This window comes from Alnus glutinosa, chromosome 7 (assembly GCF_958979055.1).
Source record: "Alnus glutinosa chromosome 7, dhAlnGlut1.1, whole genome shotgun sequence".
Taxonomy (NCBI): domain Eukaryota; kingdom Viridiplantae; phylum Streptophyta; class Magnoliopsida; order Fagales; family Betulaceae; genus Alnus; species Alnus glutinosa.
In genome coordinates, this window is record NC_084892.1 from 4,577,241 (window position 1) to 4,603,168 (window position 25,928).

A 25,928-nucleotide genomic window follows, 5' to 3' on the forward strand; every position below is an offset into this window, starting at 1 on the left:
CCTACTAGGTATAACGTGACAAATTAACAGAATCTGTTAACTTGGTAGATGAAAAATTGGTTCAAGGAGTGATTCGTAATTATAGTTTATTACGGGGACCCTTCATGAACTTTTTGTATCATAAAAAGTGATTTGTAATTTAAGCTAAGTTTAATGACTAATGATACAATTATCTCTTAATTTATTTGTTCTTTTTATTTGGACGTTGAAAATTTTGGATATTATAACTTTTAAAATTAATATTAAGAGAAATAGTAGAGAAAAATAAAATTTTTATTTATTTATTTATTTATAAAAATAAGAATATGGAAGCACTTTCTTAAAAATAAGGAGAACTACCTATAGTGACAATGCGAAAAATGAGGTGGTTCTCAGCCGATAAATCAGACACTAGATTTTTGTACATTGACTGATATTATGTGTTTTAAGTGGATTCTCTTATCAATGAAAGCTATTTAAAACAAAGTACATCAATCGATGTGAAGTTAATGTGAAAAGTAGCAATGTAGCATTACTCAAAAAAAAATTGTTTTTCCCTTTGAATTCTTTGAATAAAAATTTTGGAAATTTGTTTTCTGTTTTCAAGAAGAAAAAATAATTTTTCAAAAATGTTCCGAATGATATTAAAGCTAAGTTTGTTTAGACATAAAATGTTTTTAGTGAAATCATTTTTCAAAAAAATTATTTTAGCTTAATTTTTTTTTTTTTTTTTTGTGTTTGGCTCGTACGAAAAATCAGTGATAGTTGGCCAATTCTTGTGACCTCCAACGGCGTGACAGCTGGAAACGGCCAATGACTTCCAACGAACTTCACAAGCATATTCTGTCGGTGGTCAGCGACCTCCAACGGATGGTGGGCAGTAGAGCTAGTGGCCTCCAACGACCTCTAGCAATAGCGGTGAAGGAACCACGCGAAAAAGAGTGTATACGAAAAGGTGAAACTCAAATTCAGAAAATAATTTATGAAAATAAAGAAATGAAACCAGTTTACGCGTTTAAATAATGTTTTCGAGGTCAACAAAAAAGGATTTCGATTTGATCAAAATTTTCGATTACACTAAACATAAAAAAAATAAAAAAATAAAAAAAATAGAGAAAATCGAAACACACATAGGCCTAGTCTTTTAGAAAACGGCAAAAAATTAAAATGCAAAGTGATCTTTTGAGATTAGAATTGGTCCAGTTCCAAGCCAACCCGACGTTTTGATATTTTCCATTTCATATTCTAGGATTGGCTTCGTTCCTATTCTACCTAAGGCCCATTCATCCCATTAAGATAATGGAGCAAATGACTTAATTTTTATAGTTTTTTAATGATTTGATGAGTAAATAGAAGTTACTCAATATTATTGGTGAGTATTGGTCACTTACCAATTTTTTTTTTTTGATTATAATAATGAAGCTGAACAAATTGTTCTAATAATTTTACCTTCTGATAAAAATAAAATAAAATAAAATTAGCTAGGCCCAGGGGTATGTATAATAGGGTCAGATGTGAAACCCCTCTATAGCTGATTTAATTGTACCTGGATTGTTACTTCTTTATTTTTAATTTCTTTTATAAAGTTAAAATTATAATTCTTAAATATTATTAAATTTCTATCCCGTATGTATTTTTAAAATAATTACTCTTTTTATTTTTACTGAAAAATAATTACTTATTTAATAAATGTGAAGATCTGTTTATATAGCATGATGGAGTGAATAAGTAAAAATAGATATGCACGCATAAACCTACAGTTAACGTAAATGACAAAAGTAACCAGCGCACTAGTCATTACTCATTAGTGTCCCACATCGAAAACATATGATATAAAAGAGCTATTTAAATAGCACGGTTGCTACTTAGAAGGCTACGACCTTACTTGAACAGGATCTGTTCTATAGGCTCGTACCTCTGTATCCTTGAGTTCTAAGGAGACAGGAACCTAAGTCTGGTTGATGAACCATAGCCGTGCGATCAGAGCGTGAGTGACAGCGTCATTGGTCCTTGGGCCATTAATGCAGTAGAGGATCGTTCTCAGTCATAATCGTGGCTGGGATGGTCGCACCGCTGTCTGACAGACTTCCACTTTTGTCATTTCGAAAAATTGTTTTGAATGATCTCCTATTTCTTGGACTGATTTTGGCGGAAAAATCATCAATATATATTTTTCACACATTATTAAGGTCCCTTTGTTTTCCATTCTCCTTCCAAATTCCCTTTATTTTTTTCTTTGGGTTTCAACTGCAACTTGGTCAGATCTACCGAATTTTGTTCTCTTTCTCAGTACACACGTCATCTCCATCGCCTCCTTCTCCAACCGAAGTCTTCCACCTCCACACGTGTGCCCCACGCGCCTCCTTGAGGCATGTATGTGGCACGCACCACCTCCTTCTCTGCTTTGTTTTGGGCCACACATTTGCCCGTCGTCTTCTCCGATGCTTTAGTTTTGGCTCTCCATAGTAGGTTTTCTTTTTTTGGGCCATGGAGATCCTCAGATCTTGTAGCTAATTTTGTTTGTTGTAGTGTGATTTCTCTTTGATATCGCGTTTTTAAAAACGCACTCTTTATCTGCAGCTTGAAAATATTTATTTTTTCCTATTTTCAAACTGCCATTTTTTACAAATACTCTCAAACAAAACACTTTCCACAATTTTGTTTAAGAAGGCACTCTTTGTTTCATTATAATTTATAAAAATTGAAATTAGTTCCATATAATTTGAACGGTAACAATTACAAATACCAGTATATTTAATTTCATACCTGCGAGCACCAGGTTGCAAGGGAAATGTTCCATACACGGCCATTCCTTTTCACGAGGAACCCGTAGCCTGTTTGCCTATATGTTCAATCCTTTTTCTTTTGTCCCTCCCCCCAAAAAAATGTGTATGAAGTGGGAGACAAGTACACACGTAATGAACATCTAGCAATCACAGAATTATTCAATCAGTAACCAACCTTCTTCCTCAGTATTGAACATATATACGTCTAAAGGTCACTAGTGAGAGAGGTAGGGAGTTCAACTTCTAACAAAACCAACAGCAGATAATAGATGTCCAGGATAATTGCATTGCATGGGGGCATTTGAACACACGCCATTAAATGAATCAAATCAGCCAATGAATACTATCCAAATTCCTGAATCATCCTACTTAGACACCGCAATGCATCGTAAATCTCCTCTACTTGACGGTGTGATCTATCTGCAGAAACAAATCCATGAATCATCCCTTTTGCCTCAATGCAACTCCACCCTGGTTTCTTCTTCAGATCCTCCTCATTCATAACTCTCCTGACTTCTGCAACTTCATCCCACTGTCCAACACTAGCTTGTACATTGCTCAGAAGAGTATGATACCCAACATTATCAGGTTCCAGATCCAAAAGCCTTGCTGCTGTATACTTCCCAAGTTTTGTCTCTCCGTGAATTTTGGAAGCCGCAAGAAGAGCACCCCAAATCCTACTGTCAGGAAAAATCACCATTTTCAGTATTATGGCTAAGGCCTCTTTAAGTTTTCCATGTCGACCCAAAAGATCCACCATGCAAGTGCAATGATCCAACTCAGGTTCAATACCAAATTTCCACTTCATGACAAAATAAACTTCACAGCCTTCTCTAATAAGACCGGAGTGGCTACAAGCAGACAGTAAGCTCAAGAAGGTTACACTGTTTGGTTTTATTCTTTCCTCCAGCATTAGACCAAAAAGTTCTAGGGCTTCAAAACCAAGCCCATGAGTTCCAAAGCCTTCAATCATTGTTGTCCATGTTACTAAATCTTTGACCAGTATATTACTAAAACACACTCTAGCAGAAGAAATGCCTCCACATCTTATGTACATGTTTAAAATAGAGGTTTCCAGGTGTGCAGTTTCTTCATTAGATCTGTAAAACAAGTTTCTAATAAAGTAGCCATGGATTGCCTTCCCCAATTTCAAAGCTCCCAGATGGGTATAGGCATCAAGAATGCTTCTTAAAATTTCAGCCCCAGGTTCAACATTTGCAGCTTGCATTTGATGGAACAAATTTATGGCATCCTTGATATATCCATTTTGAATGAAACCTGACATCATAGCACCGCATGTAACATTGTTCTTATGAAGAATTTCTCTAAACAACTCAGTTGATATCTCTATTTTTCCACATTTAGCATAAAAATCCAGCAAAGTAGTCAGCAAAACATCGTCGTGAAAACCAGTTTTTATAGCTAAACAATGTATCTGTTCACCTTGAAAAAGATCACTAGACTTTGCAAATGCCGATATTAGTAACGTTAAACTCTCAATGCTGAGTGCTGATATGCCCTGCATTTTATTCAGCCTATTCACTAAGTTTGCAATATCTCCTTCCAAGGAATAAAAGGGAATCAAAATATTCCAGGAAACATTATCCCTTCTGTCAATCTCACTGAAAAAACTTTCAACTTCCTCAACACTACCCGTCTTAGTATACATTCTCAAAACTGAATTTTGTACAGGCCCATCTATTAATAACCCGTTCTTGATTGTATAACCATGAAGTTGCCTCCCCTGGATCAAACTTTCACTGGCGCAACACCCCTGCAACATTACCATCATAGTCACTGCATTGGGTTCAAACTCTACCCTCATTTCCTGGAGCAAATCAAAAGCACCACTAATGTTTCCTTCACCAACATACCCTGAAATAACTGACGTCCAAGAAACCAAATCTCTATGCGACATCTGATCAAACAATTTAAGGGCATAACCTACATACCCGCATTTCACGTAAACCTCAATCATCGTATTGCAAAAATATACATCAAATCCCAAACCCATCTTTATTGAGACACAATGCACCATCTCTCCATATATTACATCACTCTGAAGCGCTGAAACAGCTTGGTTTACTATCGGAAACGTAAAACTATCATGAGCAACACCCAATCCTCTCATTGTTTTATACAACAAGAAAGCCGAATCAAAAGATCCCGAATTAACGTGGGATTTGATTGTTACATTCCATGTCATAGTATGAGGTACCTCTAACGTGTTCACAACATGAACGACGCTCTGAAAATCTTTAAACTGGGCATACAAGCTCATGAGCTTTGAAGCAATGGTGACGGGTCCCAACCCTTCTGAGACTATGAGAAAAGCATGGGTTTGTTTCAGAGTTTGAAGGTCCTTGCATGAATCCGACAGCCACGAAGAAGACGAACAAGAAGAAGAGGAGGAGGAGGATGGGACCGTGAGATGATGGTAATAAGTTTTCAGGTAATGGGCGTGAAGAAGAAGAGGAAGTTCCGAGACAAGAGAGAAGAAGCGGAAACGATCAAAGACATGGAGAAGTGGAAGAATGTTGAAAGCTAAACAAGGAGTTATTGATGTTGATGAAAGACTAGTAGTGTTCTTGATTGAAAAATCTTTCAGTTGGGTACATATATCAGGCCTTTCGGAAGGGCTTGCGGCTTCCCCATTGCCCACGCGGCACGCCTTTCTGAATAGAGAACTGCCAAAAAGTCCACACAGAGAAGTAACCAATGCTTCAGCAATCTCAAGTAGGGGGTTAAAAGCTGGGCAGCTAATAATCAACTACTAACTGTTGACCGCTCTAAAATGCTTTGATAGGCAGTTGAAAAAAATTGCTAAACGCTTAGGACAGAATAGTTAGTGGTTTTAGGAATAATTAGAGGTGAAGACGGTTACTGTCTAATTATAATTGGTTTTTAGCCACGTGGCTACCGTACCGAATATCCACCTGGCGATTTTGCCATGTAGGTAATCCCCCATGTAGCGAAATGCTTTGCATTGGTAATTAGCCACGTGTATTTTGTCACGTTGCCAATTAGCTACGTGTATAATTGTCACGTCGTCAATTAGCTACGTGTATAATTTTCATGTCGCCAATTAGTCACGTGGCAAATAATTCACGTAGCTAAAATATTCATATTTTTTTCATAATTTATTTTTTTATTTTTATTTTTATTTATTTTTTGAATTTTTTGAGGTTTGAAATTTTAGTCACGTATATGGTGTCACGTCGCCAATTAACCACGTGGCAAATAAGCCACATGGCTAAAATTACTTCCTTCCAATTAATTTTTAATTTCCCCCTTTTATTTTTTTTCATTTCCCCCCTTTTTTTTCAATTCCTCCGCCCTTTAACTTTTCATTTCTTCCTTTATTTTTTTTCATTTCCCCCAGCCCCTCTTCTTTTGTCTTCCTTCTTCCCCTTTTTCCCAGATATTGATGCCTTTCCTTCTTCTCCTTTTTTTTTTTTTTTTTTCCTTTCTTTACACAGTCAAGGAGATGGAAGAGGGAGACTGAGAGAGCTGGAGAGAGAGAATTGGAGCAATTCTGTGAGAGAGTCGTGGTCGATGACTGTGCCGGAGTCCGGAGGGTCACGGCCCGACACTGGTGAAGCCAAGGGGCTATTTTTCCGGAGTTTTTTTTTAGGTTTTTTAGGTTTTTTTTTTTTTTTTTTTTCAAATCTGATCTGAAAGTTTGGTTTTTTTTTTTTTGGTAGTTTCATTTCGTGGTGATTTTTGTAGACTTATGATGAGCCGTGGTCGACGACGTGGTGATATTTGGTTTTTGTTGTTGATTTTTGGTGATTGTTGGTATTTTTTGGTGTTTTGTTGGTGATTTTTTGGTAATGCGGTCGGCGAATGATTTTTGGTGTTTTTTGGAGAATTTTTTGGATTGGATTTCATGGGGGAAGGAAGATGAAGATTTCGCCGGCCTTGCAGAAGTTTCCGGTGAGGGCAAGGAAGAAAATGCTGGGGCAAAAAAAAAAAAAAAAAAAAACAGAAGAAGAAGAACAGAAATTAATTTATGTTCTTCTTCTTCTTCTTTTTTTTTTTTAAAAAGTAGTTGTTAGCAATGTGGGTTAGTTCCACGTTGCTAAAAGTGTCTATTTTTTTTTTCCAAAAATAAAATGCATTTAGCCACGTGTGGGGGCACGTGGCTAAAAGCTATATGGCTAAGTAACTACTTGTAAAAAAAATACACATTGCTAAGTGACATTTAGCAACAACCGGATTAACTACGTGAGACCCACGTGGCTAACAGTTAGCAACGTGGATGAGCCTCATACACGTGGCTAATTGCATGCGGCTAAATACCAAGTTTTTTTGTAGTGATAAGGCGATTACCGTTAGCAGTTAGAGACAATAACCACTAATCATAACCGCGTTTACACCCTTATCGCTCACCAACCTGCAATGCCATCTTAGTCACCCTGAAACCACAATACAAATTCAAGAAGTGAGGCAAGCTTGGTGTATATAAACCAAAGGGGAAACTTCACTTAACCTCTTGAACTTTCATCACTTCTGCAATCTTTCTCCTAAAGTTTAAAAAACTCTCAATTTAATATATCGAACTTTCAAAAATTTGCAATCTCACCCCTCCATTAGGATTTTTCATTAAATCCTATAGGAGGGGTGAGAAATTTCTAAAATACCAAAAAAAAAAATGTAATTTAAGGGTAATTTTGTATTTTAATAAAGTTTATAGGGGTATAAAGATAATTTTACCCTTTGATGGTCTGGTTTAACCCCGAACCCTAACAAGAGGGGTGAGATTGCAAAAAGTTGAAAATTTGATACACTAAATTGAGAGTTTTTGAATTTTGGGAAGGAGATTGCAAAAGTGAAATGAAAGTTCAAGAAGATTAAGTGAAGTTTCACCTAGACAAAATAACAAGGGTAATGGGCAACAAGTCGTAATGAAGTAGAGGATTTTTTTTTTTAAAAAAAAAAAAAGGAGGAAAAATTAAACTTGGCCTCTTAAATTGACATCTCTTTTGCAAAGACACCACGGTACTTCAATTTCCAACATTTGGCCCCTTCAAAACTACCATGTGTTGCTACTTACACCCTCATTTAGATTTAACATTAAAATGGAGGGAAATTTCAACACGAGATAGGCATGTGCAAAATTAGAACTTTTTTAGCTCAAATTATCTTTTTTCAAAACCAAAAAATAAATAAATAAAAGGTTAAAGGTGATAGAAGAGTAATTTAAGTATTTTAAGTCAAAATTTTGCGAGTGTGAATCACATGTGCATATCCACTTTAATAAAAAAATCTATCGGAATTAATAAGAAAACAAGTGTTAAGTTTCAGATCAACGAAAAAATTGAAACGAAACAAGAGAAGTTTCTCGCTCAGCGCCTAAAGTGAACTATGCTCCGCTTTGAGATAAGGAAAGTCTACTGGAGTTAAGGCTTTGTTGTCTGTGAACACCCATAAAGTATAAATTGTTGAAGTAACCGCTCAATCTCCCGTTCTTGATTGAACGAATGAATTCTAGAGTATGTAAATTGAAAAAATAATAATAGTTTGAAATTTGAATGAGATAAGTATCACAAATGATAATTTGGTCATTTTGCCAAAAAAAAAAATGTTTGTTTAAGGAGATTAAATATAATTTTCTCACCTAAAAAAAAAAAATGATGAGAAATGTAACATCCTCAACCCGAGAATGGGTAGGTTCGTCAACTTCCCCATTCAATGGAACAAAGAATTATAAGGCATACCAAAGCAGTTAACTAAATGAGAAAATAAATGCATGGTAACAAAAAAAAAAAAAAAAAAGCATGACTGTAATTAAAAATTTATCTAATTGCGGAAGTGTTTGATCAAAACTTCTACAATGATATTTCGATAGTAACAAGTTCATAATTGAAAATGTTCATGTGCCACTGCACTTGTTTGATTAAAAGAAAAATCGTTCGTGATATGTTCCCTATGGATATCCTATCCCCACATCCCAGCCACCTAGTCCTTGCTCAAGACCTAAAAACAAAAAGTAAACTGAATGAACTGAAAGGCTCAGTAAGTAAATCTCCAACCATAAAACAGTTAGGTTAAATTTATTTATTTTAACACATTTCATTTAAAATAATTTATTTCATGTAACACCTCAAAGCATATTTAACACATCACTAATTAAATGAAGACATAAATTAATTTCGAAATGAATCGATTTCCAATAAAACTACGAGAAAACATTCATCTTCTTCAAAATACATAAATATATTTATTTATAACTACCATTATTGTTAGTTTTATTGGCTACATTCTTGTAGACAAAAACACCTACTTTTTATGAACATTGACTTTTTAGTGACATCGTAATTCAGAGTCTATTTCAGATATTATTGCATAATATTTATTCTAGCATGGAAATAATTATACAGGGCAAGATCTGCAATATACTGCTCAAGAAATAAAAGATTTTGAGACAAGGAAGATTCTGGCAACTTTACAGATGTCAAAGTCGGTTTTCCCTTATGATCTTATGGACGGCCCAGAGGAAGGGTCCGGACGCCAGCCAATGTTTCATCTTGTCCAAACAGCATATCAGACGCAAACCACAGGGACTTGATGTTCACATAGCCGTCTAAACACCCAGCGGACGAGACCCACAGAGAGCACATGTTCGCACAAGTGTTAGGAAGCAAATGCGGTAACTGCAAACAGTAGAGGTATTCTATACAACCATCCGGATGCTAGGGCAAGCCGTCCGGATGCTAGGGCAAGCCGTCCGGACGCGCTTCAATAACTTATGAAGAATTGTTGCTTACAATCCAGATGCCCAATGTCCTGTCCAGACGCCGCCTAGGGAAATTGAATTTGTTGTCAAATTAAGTTTTTCAGAGCCTATTTAAAGGGGCTCCTAGACTGTTATTTTGTAAGAATTCAATATTGAATTCCTGTGTGCTAAGAAATGGTGTTTAGGCAGAAACTGTTAGATGTGCTAGCTCTCTTAGAGTTTTTATTATTTGATTTGATCAACTTATTGAAGTCTAACTTATAAATGAGTTATAAGTTAAATGAATCCATTGAAGAACTCTTCAGACAAGAGGTCTGGTTGAAAGGCGTTCATGTATAGGTACGTGTCAGAGTTAAATACACGACTACTGCATCAAGGATATGTGAGTACGACTGTTTTGTAACTAGTTTTTCCTACTGAATAGTGGATTGCCTGGGTTTGGCTGCTCCATAGTGGTTTTTCTCTTTGATATAAAGAGTTTTCACTTCGTCATCAAAATATTTGTGTTCTTTATTTTTTGCATTTTATATTTTGGTTTATTGGTTGATCACACGCACACACAAAGTAGTCTTTATTTTTCAATTATCATAATAGGGTCCATATACACTGTTACCCCCGCGAACTAGGGTTGCGCGGTCCTTGCGACCATGGCAACGCATGCGGGCCGCATAAGAGCCCTCTGGCCAGCCAATTAACTTGGTGCACTCAGCATGGCAAAAAGCAATGGAATACCACCTTTTGGCAGAGCCTCCTTCAATGGTTGTTCCTCCATCTCAGCATTGGTATTGAGCCATGTTTTTTTTTTTTTAATTCTCTTGGGCCAAAAATATATTCTTCATACGTGCTTTCATCTTATAAATATTTTCATCTCTTTTACTTCTCTTGATATCCTTAGGGCAACATGTAGGATGATTTTGCATCTTCACAATTCTCATAATTATTACTTTCTAAAAATAACGCTTTCCCAATTTGGGAACCCTCCAACAATAAAAAAAAAAAATTGAGTATATCTAGAAATTATTTCACGATAAGAATTTTATAAAACAAAGATCTTTTCTCAATGATATAATTTTTCATAGACAACTTTCATTTTCAACATCCCTATGAAAACCCTTTATTTATGAAAGTATGGTAAATTCACAATACAATAATAAAATAATTATTCACATATACATACCTATGGCTTCAAAAAAACAATGGATTAAATATCATAACATAAAATAACTTTAGAAATGGTAGAGAATCTACTTATCTATTTGAATGCAGCTAAGACAAATCATTGATAACTAGTTAGTCACTTGAATACAGGTTTAAACAAATTACTACAATCATACTCACAACTAAGCAAACATACTGACACAATTGCGGGTTTAGCTTGCTAATCTATTGAAAATGGACTCACGAGGTATGTTTAAATTGATTTGGCATGCCATTAACTTATCAATTTCAACATTTAAGAAATTCTTTCAAAATAGTAAAAATTATTTTATATGAAACTGTGAAATCTTTATATTAACAAAACATTTAAAATTAATGCAAAAAATTTATTACGCTATATATATATATATATACTCTCTTAAAAGTAAGGGTTTTCGTAAGAGAGATAAGAGTTTTTAAAATATCAAACCATGGCTTTAAATATTAAACCGCACTAGCAGTATCCAGTACTAGAACCATGCAAGGCTTTAAATAATAACAAACAAAAGGTTGGGCAGCCTTTGTTCTATGATAAAAGAAAACTTGACTCTAGGAAGGATACCTGCTACGGCTAGTAACAGGTAAAAAAATGTCAAAAAAAAAAGGGGGGGCTTTAGAAAAACACCCTGTGCATACCAGGTGTACACCCCCTTCTAACATAGGGTGGGGTGCATCACATGTCTGTCCCATCTTATGTGAGAGAAAAGTGTGCAGACGGTGTTTTTTGGAAATTTTTCTAAAAAAAAAGAAAGAAAAAAAAGAAAAAAGAAGCATGTGGGTACCTGTTACGGCTAGTAACAGAGAAAAGGAAAAAAAGAAAAAGAAAAAGAGACACCTGCTACGGCTAATAGAGAAAAGAAACAAGACACCTGCTACGGCTGACATCTCTTTTGCAAAGACACCTCCATACTTCAATTTCCGACATTTGGCCCCTTCAAAACTACCATGCGTTGGTATTTACATCCTCCTTTAGATTTAACTTTGAAAAGGAGGGAAATTTCAACACGAGATGGCATGTGCAAAATTTCAACTTTTTTAGCTCAAATTATCTTTTTCTTCCTTTTTGATAGAAGAGTACGTAATTTAGGTATTTTAAGCCAAAATTTTGCGTGTTTGAATCACATGTGCAAGTACGCATCCACTTTAATACAAAAATCTATCGGAATTAATAAGAAATCAAATGTTAAGTTTCATATCAGCGAATAAACTGAAACGAAATAAGAGAAGTTTTTCGTTCGGTGCCTAAAGCACACTATGCTCCGCTTCGGGATAAGGAAAGTCTACTGGAGTTAAGACTTCGTCGTCGATTTGAGAACACCCATAAAGTATAAATTGTTGGAGTAACCACTCTATCTCTCCTTGTTGATTGAACGAATGAGTTCCCAGGGTGTGTAAATTGCAAAAAATACAAAAAATTATAGTTTGAATGAGCTAAGTATCACAAACGATAATTTGGTCGTTTTGCCAAAAAAAAGTGTCTGGTTAAAGAGATTAAATATAATTTTCTCAGGGAAAAAAATGATAAGGAGCCTTTTATTGCTATCTTTAAAACAAATAAAAATGTTTAAAGCGTTCGTTTACATATATGAGAAAATTTATTTCCATATGTTTTTGAACAATATCTTCTTCATAAATGTACTAATTCCTACCACTAAGCAAGAGTTAGAGAGAAGAAGTTGGAACCTTTTTGTCAAGAAGCTCATCAATTCTTGAAATGCTCTTCATAGCAGTTTGCTAAACATCCTGCATACCTGAGGTAACTACCTTCAAATTCCGAGTGACAATCACGTAAGCACCCCCCCACAATAGCATCAAGTTTGAAGGGATTATCTTTCAGATGCTTTGGATCCTTAAAAAGGCATTCAAAAAGTAAATAACCAATGCACATCATCATATGTTGTCCTTTTCCACATTCTTCAATTGTGCTTTCAAGGCATTGATGGATATAAGTCTTGTTTTCGTTATCAAGTTGGAAGGGATGAAAGCTGGATGGTGGTGGAGCGAGCACGGACGAGTTAATGGTGGAGTCATTAGCATGCACTTTAAGTATTACGAAGATAATCAACTCCATCATCACCAACATAAATTTTATCATACTTTTCCAAGTCCTCATCTTTCTCCCACAGTACTAGACATTCTCTTATTTTGAGGTCAAATAGATAAGTTATTTATTGAGATTAAATCTTTGAATCACTATCAATATTGAATAGGTCTCGCCCTTGAAATATAAATATTCTAGTTTGTATGTTGATTTATTCTTTAAAAAAATCTTTTTCACAAATAATATTTTTAAAATTTGTAACTTTTGAAATTATGAAAATACTCTAATAAAATAACTCGTGGCTCAAATAATGTCTTCTACTAGAAGCATAAGGTCTAAGAAGAGTTTTTTTTTTTTTTTTTACCCATAATTAATATGTGACTCTTGGAAAAAGTCTACTATATTAAAAAACTTATGTAAAAGAACAAGTGAGAGAGGTATCATCATCCTAGCTTAGGGAAATTCCAAAAAAAAAAAAAAAAAAAAAGAGGTATCATCTAATATTCACAACAAATTAGATCAAAGCCTCAATTTAAATAGTATTTTGAAAGAATTTATTGGTTTGAAAAACGTGATAAGTATGACATATTGGACTGCATAGAGTGTAATGCGTCGTGCCATTCATTTATGCAAATGGATTATAAATGGTGAAAGTTACAAATGAAGGTAACTTGCCAAATGTCAGATCTATTAAAAAAAAACACACACAAATAAAAGAACAAACAAATGATTCATTACAATTTCGAAGAGACATTTGAAATAGAGAATTCATTTGTGACACTAGAAGACAACTAACATTTAAAAAAAAAAGAAATATAAAGAAAAAAGTTCGTAGTAATTTGCTAAAATTGGCATAAGTAATTGAAAAATTAGCTATTCAAAATAAAATCGATCATTTTCACATAAATTTTCAAAATACCTTAACGGCCTCTATTCATTTGAATCCCAATCATATTAGTATATAATTCATAATGTTTTATAAAACAAAAGTGGCAACCTTTTTTTTTTTTTCAATTCTCTTTACCTATAAATTTACGTATACCGACATTTGCTAGGTTGATAGTTTTAGAAGCACAGAAGCTCCTCCTCTCCGCAAACGCTGGACTGAGTAAGCTTGCTATTTTGGTCTCCTGCCCATATTTTCTTCAACTCTTCCCTCCTCTCCTTCTCTTTCATTTTTGTTTATGTTGCTGTTTGGTTAGAGGTTTCTCTAGCCTTTCTCACTTCTCTTGAGGTTTTATCCGTCGTCATGTGAGGCTTATCCCGCTCGAATCCACTACCTTGGTGTCTTGGCTTCTCCACCGAGCTAGTGGCTCTCTCATCAACATTCACCGTCTTCTCTCTAGCGTCAGTGGCCGTTTTAAGTTCTTAAATCTATTTTTTTCAAAGATAGATTTACGTTCCTCCGAGGCTCTCTGACTCCCACACGCCACTTCATTGGCATCACCGGCGTCCCAACTTCCCGACGCCACCAACCCCGCTGCATTCCACCTCCCAAGCACTTGTGCATGGTGCTCACGCGCTGGCGCCGAATGCCGGGCTGTGCTTCGTCTCCGCTGGTCACTAGAGTTCCTGATTTTTGGGCTTTTTTGTTGTTTATTTATTTTTGTTTTATTTTATTGCTTGAGTTTTAGTCTCTCTTTAGGAGAGACTCTTGTATATGGATTTGTGTTGGTTTTTCTATAGTCCCCCAGATTTTGACTATTTCAGTGCTTCTACCACTTCAGCTATCTTCGGGTGGTTGTTGTTATTCTTAAGTGGGGGTACAGATGAGCTTGCCTTATTCTGTATCCCTTTAGCTTTTTTCACTGCCTTGTGCGGCCCTTTGAGACGACCGGGTCACTTGTTTGACCCATTTGCTAACTTTTGTATTTATTTCAATACTGTTTTAGTTTGATTTGAGTCTATTGTTGGGGAGCTCACCCCTTCTTCATTTATAAGATCGTCCACTTTTTCTTTCTTTTGGATCAGAAGTGGGAATGATCCTCTCTTATAACCATTTCCCTTATTCAATTAGAAAAAAAATAAAAAAAATAAAAAAAAATATTGACATTTGCTTCGTTACTCAAAAAATTAAATGTTGTTAAAGAGAAGATTAACAAGTCAATGTTTGAAACTACATATGTAAAGTTGTAGTGGCCAAGACACATAAAATAATGTTAAGATAATGATTAAGAAAAACATATGATACCCACTAAAATCCTAGTAAGATAGATTACATAAGAAAATCGAGTTTTAGAAGTAAAAATGATGGATTTTGGGCTAAAAAATGCACTTACCGAACATAACTGGGTAACAACGACGAGTACATAGAAAAGAGTTTTTCAGATTGAGGACTTGTGTGTAATTCTGACCCTCGTAGCTCGAGTTACACCCAAACCACTACCATGTGTGCAATATGGCCCGATCGATTAAAGACGGAATGACAGGACTAGAGAAAGATGGGACGAAATAGATCGAAAATCATGTCAAAAACAAAAATTGAAGTTTTTGTAAAACAAAGTCTAATTGATTGAGTTTTGGTGGGTGACACATGGCAGAAGGCTTTTTGAAAAGAGAAATGATCCCTACACTCATTTCTCACAACAACCCCACAACAAGCTGACGTGGCTGGTAATATTTTATTATTTTTTTGTTTTGTTTTCATTTCTTTTTGTAAAAAAATAATAAAATATTACCAGCCACGTTAGCTTGTTGTGGGGTTGTTGTGAGAAATGAGTGTAGGGATCATTTCTCTTTTGAAAACTTAGGCCTAAAGTCAAGTGACATGTGGAAAGTAAGACCTAGGTTGACCAATACACTTGGTCATCGACTGAGAATAGTTGGGTCAGACTTATCCTGACTTAGATTTGACTAGGGACACGCGTCAAGGCAGAATTGATCAAACTCATCAAAGGCTCGGTCAACCGAGGTCTTATTTTCTACATGTCACCAAAGGCTCCGTCGACCGAGCATTGTAGTTGGTTGAGAATTTCAATAAATAGGGTCAAGTGCTGAAGTGTTTTTCACACCAAAATCTTCTATAACCGCTAATCGTAATCATATTCACACCCTTACCGCTCACCAACTTGCAATGCCATCTTAGTCACCCGAAAACCACCAATACAAGTTCAAGAAGTGAGTCAAGCTTGGTGTATATAAACCAACGGGGAAACTTCACTTAACACCTCTGAACTTTCATCACTTCTGCAACTTTCTCCCCAAACTTAAAAAACTTTCAATTTAGTGTATCGAACTTTCAAAAATTTACAATCTCACCCCTCCATTAAAATTTTCTGTTAAATCCTAACGGAGGGGTGAGAAATTTCCAAAATACCCTCATTTTTTTATATAGGAAAAAAAAAAGTAATTTAAGGGTAATTTTGCATTTTAATAAAGTTTACAAAGGTATAAGGGTAATTTTATCTTTAACAGTCTGATTTAACCCAAAACCCTAACAAGAGGAGTGAGATTACAAAAAGTTGAAAGTTCGATACACTAAGTTGAGAGTTTTTGAAATTTGGGAGGGAAATTGAAAAAGTGATAGAAGTTCAAGGAGGTTAAGTGAAGTTTCTCATAAACCAAATAACAAGGGAAATGAGCAACAAGTCGTAATGAAGTAGAGGATTAAAGAGAGAGAGAGAGAGAGAGGAAAAATGAAACTTGACCCCTTAAACTGACATCTCTTTTGCAAAGATACCTCCGTACTTCACTTTTCGACATTTGGCCCTTTCAAAACTACCATGTGTTGCTATTTACACCCTCTTTTAGATTTAACATTAAAAAAGAGGGAAAAGAAATTTCAATACGAGATGGTCATGTGCAAATTTTAACTTTTTTAGCTCGAATTATCTTTTTTCAACAAGAAAAAAAAAAGTTAAAGGTGATAGAAGAGTAATTTAGGTATTTTAAGTCAAAATTTTGCGAGTGTGAATTACATGTGCAAATACGCATCCATTTTAATACAAAAATCTATCGGAATTAATAAGAAAACAAGTGTTAAGTTTAAGATCAGTGAATAAACTGAAACAAAATAAGAGAAGTTTCTCGCTCGGCGCCTAAAGCGCACTATGCTCCACTTCGGGATAAGGAAAGTCTACTGGAGTTAAGGCTTTGTTGTCTAAGAACACCCATAAAGTATAAATTGTTGGAGTAACCGCTCTATCTCGATCCCCTTGTTGATTGAACGAATGAGTTCCCGGGGTATGTAAACTGCAAAAAAATAAATAAATAAATAAAAATAAAAATAAATAAATAAAAAAAATTATAGTTTGAATGAGCTAAGTATCACAAACGATAATTTGGTTGTTTTGCCAAAAAAAAAAAAAAAGTGTATGTGTAAGGAGATTAAATATAATTTTTTCAGGGAAAAAAAATGATAAGGAACCTTTTATTGCTATCTTTAAAACGAATAAAAATGTTTAAAGTGTTCTTTTACATGTATGAGAAAATGTATTTGCATATCTTTTTGAACAATATCTTAGAGAGAAGAAGTTGGAACCTTTTTGTCAAACTCGAAGCTACCAATTCTTGATATACTCTTCATAGCTTGATATACTCTTCATAGTGGTTTACTAAACATCCTGCATACCTGAGGTAATTACTAGCTTCAAGTTCCGAGAGACAATCATAAATGCACACCTCCATAATAGCATGAAGTTTAAGGGGATTATCTTTGTGAAGCCTTGGGTCTTTGAGAAGGCATTTAAAAAGTAAATGACCAACGCACATCATCATATGTTGTCTTTTTTCACATACTTCAATTGTGCTTTCAAGACAATGATGGATATAAGTCTTGTTCTCATTATCAAATTGGAAGGGATGAAGGCTGGTTCGTGGTGGAGTGAGAACGGAAGAGTGAACGGTGGAGTCATTAGCATGCACTTCAAGTATTACGAGGATAATCAACTCCATCATCACCAACATAAATTTTGTCATACTTTTCCTAGTACTCCTGATCATCTTTCTCCCATACTAGACATTCTCTAATTTTGAGAATGTCTATTTATTGAGATTAGATCCATGAATCACTATCAATATTGAATAGGTCTCGCCCTTGAAATATAAATATTCTAGTATGTGTGTTGATTTATTCTTTAAAAAAATCTTATTCAAAAAGAATTTTTTAAAAATTTGTAACTTTTGAAATTATGAAAATATTATAATAAAATAACTCTTGGCTCAAATAATATCTCTTGATAAGAGCATAAGGTTTAGAAGAGTTTTTTTTTTTTTTTTTTAAATAAAATAAAATAAAAAAATTACATAATTAATATGTTACTCTTAGAAAAAAGAGTTGTGATAGGCAGGGAACGGTTGAACGTCCCCTGCCTGTCTACATCATGAAATTTATTAAAGAAATGAAAAGATGATGTTTTAATAAAATTTAGAGGTAATTACCTTTTCCCCCCATAAACTACCAAAAAACGCGCGATGCCCCATGAACTACTAACTCGATCAAAAAAGAGCATCCAACTATCAATTTTACACATTTTGCCCTCTTTCGTTAGTCATACCCGTTAACATGAACGGAATATGCCGATTTTGGACGTTAATTTTGATTAAAAGACAAAAATGCCCTCAATTGATAAAAAAAATAATAAAAAATTGGTTTATTAATTTGGTTTAAATTTATTAATAAAAAATATTTAAACCAATATTTAAAAAGAAAAGAGCATAAAAAAGCAAAAAGAAAAAAGAAAAAAAAAAGAATAGGGTGGCTGCCGCAGGGGGTGGCTCACGGCCACCCCGCAACTTGGGGGGCCCCGTGGCCACCTCAGTTTTTCTCTGGGGTGGCCGTGCGGCCACATCTGGGGTGGCTCGTGGCCACCCCAACTTTTCTTTGGGGTGGCCGCACGGTTTTTCCAAGGGTGGCCGCCAAGTCTGCGAGCCACCCAAAAAAAACCTAGGGTGGCCACACAACCACCCCCATAGAAAAACTAGGGTGGCCGTGAGCCACCCCCTCTACCTAAGGGGTGGCAGCCACCCCTTCTCCTTTTTCTTTTTCTTTTTCTTTTTTCTTTTTTCTTTTTTAAGTTGAGGGCATTTAGGTTATTTCTAAAATTGAGTGAGGGTATTTAAGTATTTTCACGAGTTAGGTTAACAGAAATGGGCAAAACATGTAACTATGGTAGTTGAATGCTCTTTTTTTGTCGAGTTGGTAGTTCATGGGGGCATCGCGTATTTTTTGGTAGTTCATAAAGGGAAAAGATAATTACCCCTAAAATTTAATTAATAAAATTTCTACACCATTTCTTAATAAAGATGGGCAGGGGACGGTTGAACATCCCCTACCTATCACAACTCTGGAAAAAGTCTACTATATATATTAAAAAAACTTATGTAAAAGAACAAGTGAGAGGTATCATCGTCCTAGATTAGGGAAATTCAAAAAAAAAAAAAAAAAGGGAAAAAAAAGGGAGGTATTATCAAATATTCACAACATATTAGATAAAAGCCTCCATTTAAATATTATTTTGAAAGAATTTATTGGTTTGAAAAAGGTGATAAGTAGAACTTATTGGACCGTATAGAGTGTAAATCGACGTGCCATTCATTTATGCAAAAGGATTATACATGGTGAAAGACTGAAAGTTACAAATAAAAGTAACTTGCCAAATGTCAAATTTATTACAATAATAATAATAATAATAATAATAATAATAATAATACAAGAACAAACAAATGAATCATTACAATTTCGAAGTGACATTTGAAAAAGAGAATTTACGCGCGACACTATAAGCAACTAACATTAAAAAAAACAAAATGTAAAGAAAAATGTGCGTAGTAATTTACTAAAATTAGCATAAGTAACTTTTGAAATTATGAAAATATTCTAGTAAAATAACTACTGGCTAATAATGCCTTCTGCTTGGAGCATAAGGTTTTAGAAGAGTTTTTTTTTTTTTTACATAATTAATATGTGACTCTTGGAAAAAATATACTATATTAAAAAACTTATGTAAAAGAACAAGTGAGAGAGTTAATCATCATCCTAGCTTAGGGAAATTCCCAAAAAAAAGAAAAGAAAAGAACATAAACAAAAAAGGAGGTGTCATCCAATATTCACAACATATTAAATCAAAGCCTCCATTTAAATAGTATTTTGAAAAAAGAATTTATTGGTTTAAAAAATGTGATAAGTATAACATATTGGACTGCATAGGGTGTAAATCACCGTGCCATTTATTTATGCAAATGAATTATAAACTGTGAAAGTTACAAATGAAAGTAGCTTGCCAAATGTCAAATTTATTAAAAAATAATAATAATAATAATATAATAACAAACAAATGAATCATTACAATTTCAAAGAGATATTTGAAAAAGAGAATCTATGTGCAACACTAGAAGACAACTAACATTAAAAAATATTGCAAAGAAAAAAGTTTGAACTAATTTGCTAAAATTAGCATAAGTAACTTTTGAAATTATGAAAATATTTTAGTAAAATAACTCTTGGCTCAAATAATGTCTTCTGCTAGGAGGATAAGGTTTTAGAAGAGTTTTTTTTTTTTTTTTTCCCCATAATTAATATGTGACTCTTGGAAAAAGTCTACTATATTAAAAAAGTAATGTAAAAGAACAAGTGAGAGAGGTTTCATCATCCTAGCTTAGGGAAATTCCAAAAAAGAAAGAAAAAAAGGTATCACATCCAATATTCACAACATATTAGATCAAACCAGCAAAGCCTCCATTTAAATAGTATTTTGAAAGAATCTATTGGTTTAAAAAAGGTGATAAGAATAACACATTGGACCGCATCGAGTGTCAATCGTCGTGCCATTCATTTACGCAAAGGAATCATAAATAGTGAAAGTTACAAATGAAAGTAACTTGCCAAATGTCATATCTATTAAAAAAAAAAAAAAAACTATAAAAGAACAAACAAATATTAAAAAAAAGAAACTAATAAAAGAACAAACAAATGAATCACTACAATTTCGAAGAGACATTTGAAAAAGATAATTTATTTGCAACACTAGAAGACAACTAACATTTAAAAAAAAAAAAATGTAAAGAAAAAAGTTCGTCGTAATTTGCTAAAATTGGCATAAGTAATTGGAAAGTTAGCTATTCAAAATAAATTGTCAAAATACCTTAATGGCCTCTATTCATTTGAATCTCAATCATACTAGTATATAATTCATAATCTTTTTATAAAACAAAAGTGGCTACCTTTTTTTCAGTTCCTTTTTTACCTTTACATATATATATTGGCATTTGCTAGGGTGATAGTTTTAGAAGCACATAAGCTCCTTCTTTCCGGAAACGCTGACCAAGTAAGCTTGCCATTTTGGTCTCTGCCCATATTTTCTTCTTCTCTTTTTACAGCCGGCTCAGGAAGGAGGGAACAGCCGGCTCAGGAAGGAGGGAAGGATCTCAACTCTTCTCTCCTCTCATTTTCTTTCATTTTTGTTTATGCTTGTTGCGACAGTTTCCGGAAGGTGACGTGTCGGTCAGATTTTGGACTAAGTTGCTCCCGGTTGTGTCTGGTTCACCTGAAAAGTAAAGCTGCGTCGGGGGGGGGTTCCGACAACCCCGCTCCGATGCTTAAGTAAGTATATGGTTCTGAGAATAAATGCGCAAAATAATGCCAAAGAGACTGATTAGCATGTACCTTAGCATCTGAAACAGTTCTTGTATTTATAGAGGTTATGGAGCAGTTCCATTAGCTTCACAATTTGCGCACGAGGCGGTTGGAGGAGACGTGGCTCCATGTAAACAACTCTTCCAGATTCCGTAGATCTCGGTGGTATCATGGGGTCCCACGACATGCATCGTGTCCCTTAGGTTCCGGGTACTGCCGAGACGCATGACTTCCATGACGTGCGTCGTGTCCCTTAGATTCCGGGTACTGCCGAGACGCCTGCAGATGCGGATACCAACTAGCATTTGGATCGCCAACTCAGGCCTGTTGCAACAGACTTGGGCCCAAGGAGCCTCAATGGGCCCGGGTAAATTATGCCTTTTCCAATATTTGGGCCCGGTCGGGTGGATCAGAGAGGGCCCACATCCCGGATTGGGCCCAACTCCCGAGAAGATCTATATTTGTCCCAACAGTTACCCCCCAATTCTCTTAGGTAAATTTTATACTTGAGAGAATTTAGGAATAATTGATCGATCTTTACTGTGATGTATCTTGAGTTTTGGGTCGGGCGTATAATAGCGAGAGCGATCAATGACCCTTCTCCGTATCCATCTCGGAAGTATTGTTTTGTCGGTTGCTTTGACTTGTCCATACCTTATCCGCCCGAGAACCTTCGTACGCCATTTTCTTTTTACGGAATTCCCGCTTTTTCCTTTCACCTCGTAAATCCAAATTTTCAAACTTTTGAATTTCCTTGAAATCCGTGAGCCACGTGTCAAATACGACTGGACGCCGGTTCATTTTTCAAGGCGTGTCTTGTCTCACTGGACACAGACCACCGGGGCTTTTGGGCTTCCGGTTTTTGGAAGAAGTGACTTGGACGGGACCGTTCGTCTTCCGGTGGACTGCAACCGGTCAAGCTGTAGTCCTGTCGACGTGTGTCAGCAGACAGCAGCACATAAATGTGATTTGACGTCGGTTCGCCTTTCGAGGGGCACTGTGATTGTCAGATGTGTGACCGGCGACGGTTCGACTGCCGGTTTCGAGGGATAAGACCCACTTATGTCTCTCTGACTCCCGGTTGTTCATGACCGGCTAATCCCGGTTGCACTGGAGTATAAATACCCTTCCCATCTGTATCTCTCAGTATCTCTAATTCTTGTTTTGAACTTTTCTTCCTCCTTTCCTTTGAACTCGTATTTCTATCTTGGAAGTTCATCCTAAACTTGTCTTTCTGCACCATGTCTGAAGCAAGGGAACTCCCAGCAGTGGTCGTCTCGGAGTCTGAGGAAGAGGAATTACTATCCGAGGACGAGGTGGTGCCCGAGCAAGGGGAACGTCAGATGCCCCTCGTGCCTCTCGACCGCCGAGGAGTCTCAAAGGTTGGTACTGGGGATGAATTTCGCCTCCGGAACAATTATGATATTCCCCCCTCCGTTCTGTTACATTTCCAAAATCCTGTTACCCGGGAGATTCGTGGGGGCGATCTCGTTATTTACGAGAAAATGCTTTTAGCGGGGCTGCGATTTCCTTTACCGGACATCGCCCGGGAATTGGTACTATTTCTTGGGGTATCCCCGAGCCAGCTTACACCGAACGCGTGGAGATATCTCTTCGCCTCTTTCATTCTGTGGCGAACAGTGCTGGGGGCTCGGATGACAATTCCGGAGTTCTTCAACATCTACCGGGCGGCATATAAAAGGGAGGGTGTTGTTGAGTTTACTGTTAGGAACAACCCTATCTTTATATACCTTTCTCAAAGTTATTCCAACAACCGAGGTTGGAGGTCATATTTTTTCCGAGTCTCAGGAGATTGGGAGTCGGTAGTGCCCTTACCGTCCGATCAAAGAGTATCAAGAGTCTGGAACCCTATCCAGGTTGACCTACGGGAAGCTCCTGTCTTGAATGCAACCGGTAAGAGAAGGGTGGCCGCAATGCTGTTGTTCTCTCAGACTCCGGGGAACGATGTGAAGATAGACTATGACAATATAGTCACCGACGAAAATATGCGGAAGGTTCTTGGGTATCAGATCCCTACCGAGAAGGTTTGGTATGATCGGAAAGGAAAACAAAAGCCGAAGAGATCCGAGGGTGGAGCGGCCGGCACTCCACAACTGAAGGCATTGAAGGCGGCTCCAGGGACTAAGAGGGTCGTCAAACAAAAGAAGACTGGCAAGGCGACCCTCCCTCCGAGGGCTGTAAGTAAGGCGACCCAAGTTCCGAGGACGGCAATTGTACCTCGGGATGGCCCTACCCCAAATTTCTCTGCTCCTGCTACCGATCTCGGGGGTGACTTGACTAGAGCTCCTGAGACTATGATCCCGGCTACCTCTTCATCAGCCGTTATTAATACTGTTGAAGTTGAAAATCCAGAGGAAGCGTCTGGTAAGGAGACAGTGGTTGCTCATGCGCTCGATATAGTAGAAATCGGGGACGATCCTGAGGAGTTGGAGCAAGATGCTTCTGAGGTTCGGAATGCACCTAAACGCAAAGGGAAAGAAGTGGCATCCGAGTCGACGAAGAGGACCCGATTTGCCTCGGATCCTTTACAATATGCGCTTACGCGGTCCACTGAAGCCGAGCTTCTTTTTGGTCGGCCGCGTTTTGTATTGCCCACTTTGCCAGCTACCCGGGAAGAACCGATTAAAGAATCCGAGACTTTGGATCGGTCTCCGGCTGAGAGGATAGAAACTCGCTTGGAATCTGATGCTGGTCTAGCCTCCGAGGATCACTTACCGGCGAAGCCTGAAACATTTTTACAGCCCCCGGGTGGACCGGAATCTGGGGATCATGTGGCGGTGGAATCGGAGGGTCATCTGGAGACCAGGGAGATAAACTCGTCCGTGCCGCCTGGACAGTGTTTGGATCGGGTTGAAGTTGCGGAGTCCTATGGACCCGAGACTTGTGAGGACCAACCGGAGATTCGAAATCCTTCTCCGGGATTTATGGAAGCTGAGACTTCCAGTCATGGAGCATTAATCGGTTCTCTGAAGGAAGGCCTACTGGCTTGCCCCTTAGAGACTTTAATGGGCTTAATCCCGGAAGGGTCCTTTTCGACGTCCGGGACCGTGTTACCTGGAGAACTTGCAGAGGCGATGCTTCATAACCAATTGCAGGTTAGCCCTGTGATTTTGAACATATCTTCCGACACTTTGCGCGTCTTTTTTTTTTTTAACTCCCATATTTTATTATTTTAGTGCGTTATGAGGTCGGTTGCATTGTGGCGAGACCACCGGGGTAGTACTGAGGGCCGGGCTGCTCTAGAGGCCAAGGTAGCCGAACTTCAGTCTCGGGTTCAAGAGCTAGAATTCGAGATGTCCCGAACCGAGGATTTGGAGTCTGAGATAGAGACCTTGAAGCAGGATATCGAGACCAAAGATCAGACAATAAAGGCTCGGGACATGGATCTGGCTCAGGCCCGGAAGCTGGCGGATACATCTCGTGCTCAAGCACTTGAAAGCGAGAAAACTCTTGATAGAGTATTGAGCAATCTGACCGAGGCTAACGAAGCCAAAACGGCGCTATCTTCTCGGGTGACCGACTTGGAGCGAGAGAAGGACTCGCTGGTGGCCGATAAGCACTCTCTGTCCGAGAAACAGAAAGAGATTCATGCTCGGTGTAAGAGGCTTCGGAAGAAGGGCCATCATTATAAGGCCAAGTCCCGGCGTTTCAAGAAGCAACTCGCCCTTGTTCCTTGGCTTCGAGGTCTTAGCTGGGGCCGAGGATCCAACTGGGGTTTTGAGAGATTAAGGACCATGCTTCTTCACCCGGAAGTATTCAAGGTTGATCCCGAGACTGTGACTCCTGAGCTCCTTGAATTACCCGAGACAGCAACCAGGGAGCTACAGACTCTGGGAGTGGAATTTTTCCCGGATGTGGAGGACTGGACCGATGATGCTCCCAATCCTTATCGAGATGACTTAACCTCGGGACCCTCTGTCTCGGAATGCACTCCGGGTAGGGAAGAAACCGAGGAACCTGGGGCTGGCGATGCTGGGGACTCGACAGGGAGCCCACTTGTGTAATATATTTTTTCTTCTTTTAGGCCGGTTGTACTTTCGAATGAAAACTAATGTAACCCGGTTGGTTTATGATATAGAATTAATTTCTTTACTTTGATATTTTGATGTGTTCATGTAAACTTTTGTTTTGCTTACTCTACCGAGTTTGCATTTGATTTGCTCTGTTTGATTTGAACCGAGACATTCCTTAATGACTTTAGTCAATATTGAGGAATGACCGGTGCGTGCTCCGGGTCGGTTGTATTTCAAACCGAGGGAGCGACGCTTTGATTTGATCTGGTCTGGTTTGATTTGAACCGAGACATTCCTTAATGACTTTAGTCAATATTGAGGAATGACTGGTGCGTGCTCCGGGTCGGTTGTATTTCAAACCGAGGGAGCGACGCTTTGATTTGATCTGGTCTAGTTTGATTTGAACCGAGACATTCCTTAATGACTTTAGTCAATATTGAGGAATGACCGGTGCGTGCTCCGGGTCGGTTGTATTTCAAACCGAGGGAGCGACGCTTTGATTTGATCTGGTCTGGTTTGATTTGAATCGAGACATTCCTTAATGACTTTAGTCAATATTGAGGAATGACCGGTGCGTGCT

At 37.1% G+C, this 25,928-nt stretch overlaps 2 protein-coding genes, 2 long non-coding RNA genes and 1 other non-coding gene across 5 annotated transcripts; 2 read left to right on the forward strand and 3 right to left on the reverse strand.

The window, feature by feature from the left end:
• Positions 1-1,854: 1,854 nt before the first annotated feature.
• Positions 1,855-2,066, forward strand: LOC133874435 (small nucleolar RNA U3). The gene has a single exon (XR_009901295.1). It is a non-coding gene; the product is annotated as a small nucleolar RNA U3 (small nucleolar RNA).
• Positions 2,067-2,898: 832 nt separating this feature from the next.
• LOC133873627 (pentatricopeptide repeat-containing protein At4g35130, chloroplastic-like) lies at positions 2,899-5,480 on the reverse strand. The gene has a single exon (XM_062311356.1). It carries the CDS (start codon positions 5,044-5,046, stop codon positions 3,109-3,111), a length of 1,938 nt encoding a protein of 645 aa, XP_062167340.1. The 5' UTR covers positions 5,047-5,480; the 3' UTR covers positions 2,899-3,108.
• Positions 5,481-8,546: 3,066 nt separating this feature from the next.
• On the reverse strand, positions 8,547-12,989 carry LOC133874391 (uncharacterized). Its single transcript, XR_009901258.1, has 2 exons — positions 12,385-12,989; positions 8,547-8,744 (listed from the first exon to the last, which is right to left on the reverse strand). It is a non-coding gene; the product is annotated as an uncharacterized LOC133874391 (long non-coding RNA).
• Positions 12,990-16,655: 3,666 nt separating this feature from the next.
• On the reverse strand, positions 16,656-18,054 carry LOC133874112 (uncharacterized). Its single transcript, XR_009901209.1, has 2 exons — positions 17,223-18,054; positions 16,656-16,933 (listed from the first exon to the last, which is right to left on the reverse strand). It is a non-coding gene; the product is annotated as an uncharacterized LOC133874112 (long non-coding RNA).
• A 4,215-nt stretch (positions 18,055-22,269) lies between these two features.
• Positions 22,270-25,389, forward strand: LOC133874193 (uncharacterized). Its single transcript, XM_062312046.1, has 2 exons — positions 22,270-24,430; positions 24,512-25,389. Exons 1-2 carry the CDS (start codon positions 22,556-22,558, stop codon positions 25,337-25,339), a joined length of 2,703 nt encoding a protein of 900 aa, XP_062168030.1. The 5' UTR covers positions 22,270-22,555; the 3' UTR covers positions 25,340-25,389.
• The last annotated feature ends 539 nt before the right edge of the window (positions 25,390-25,928 follow it).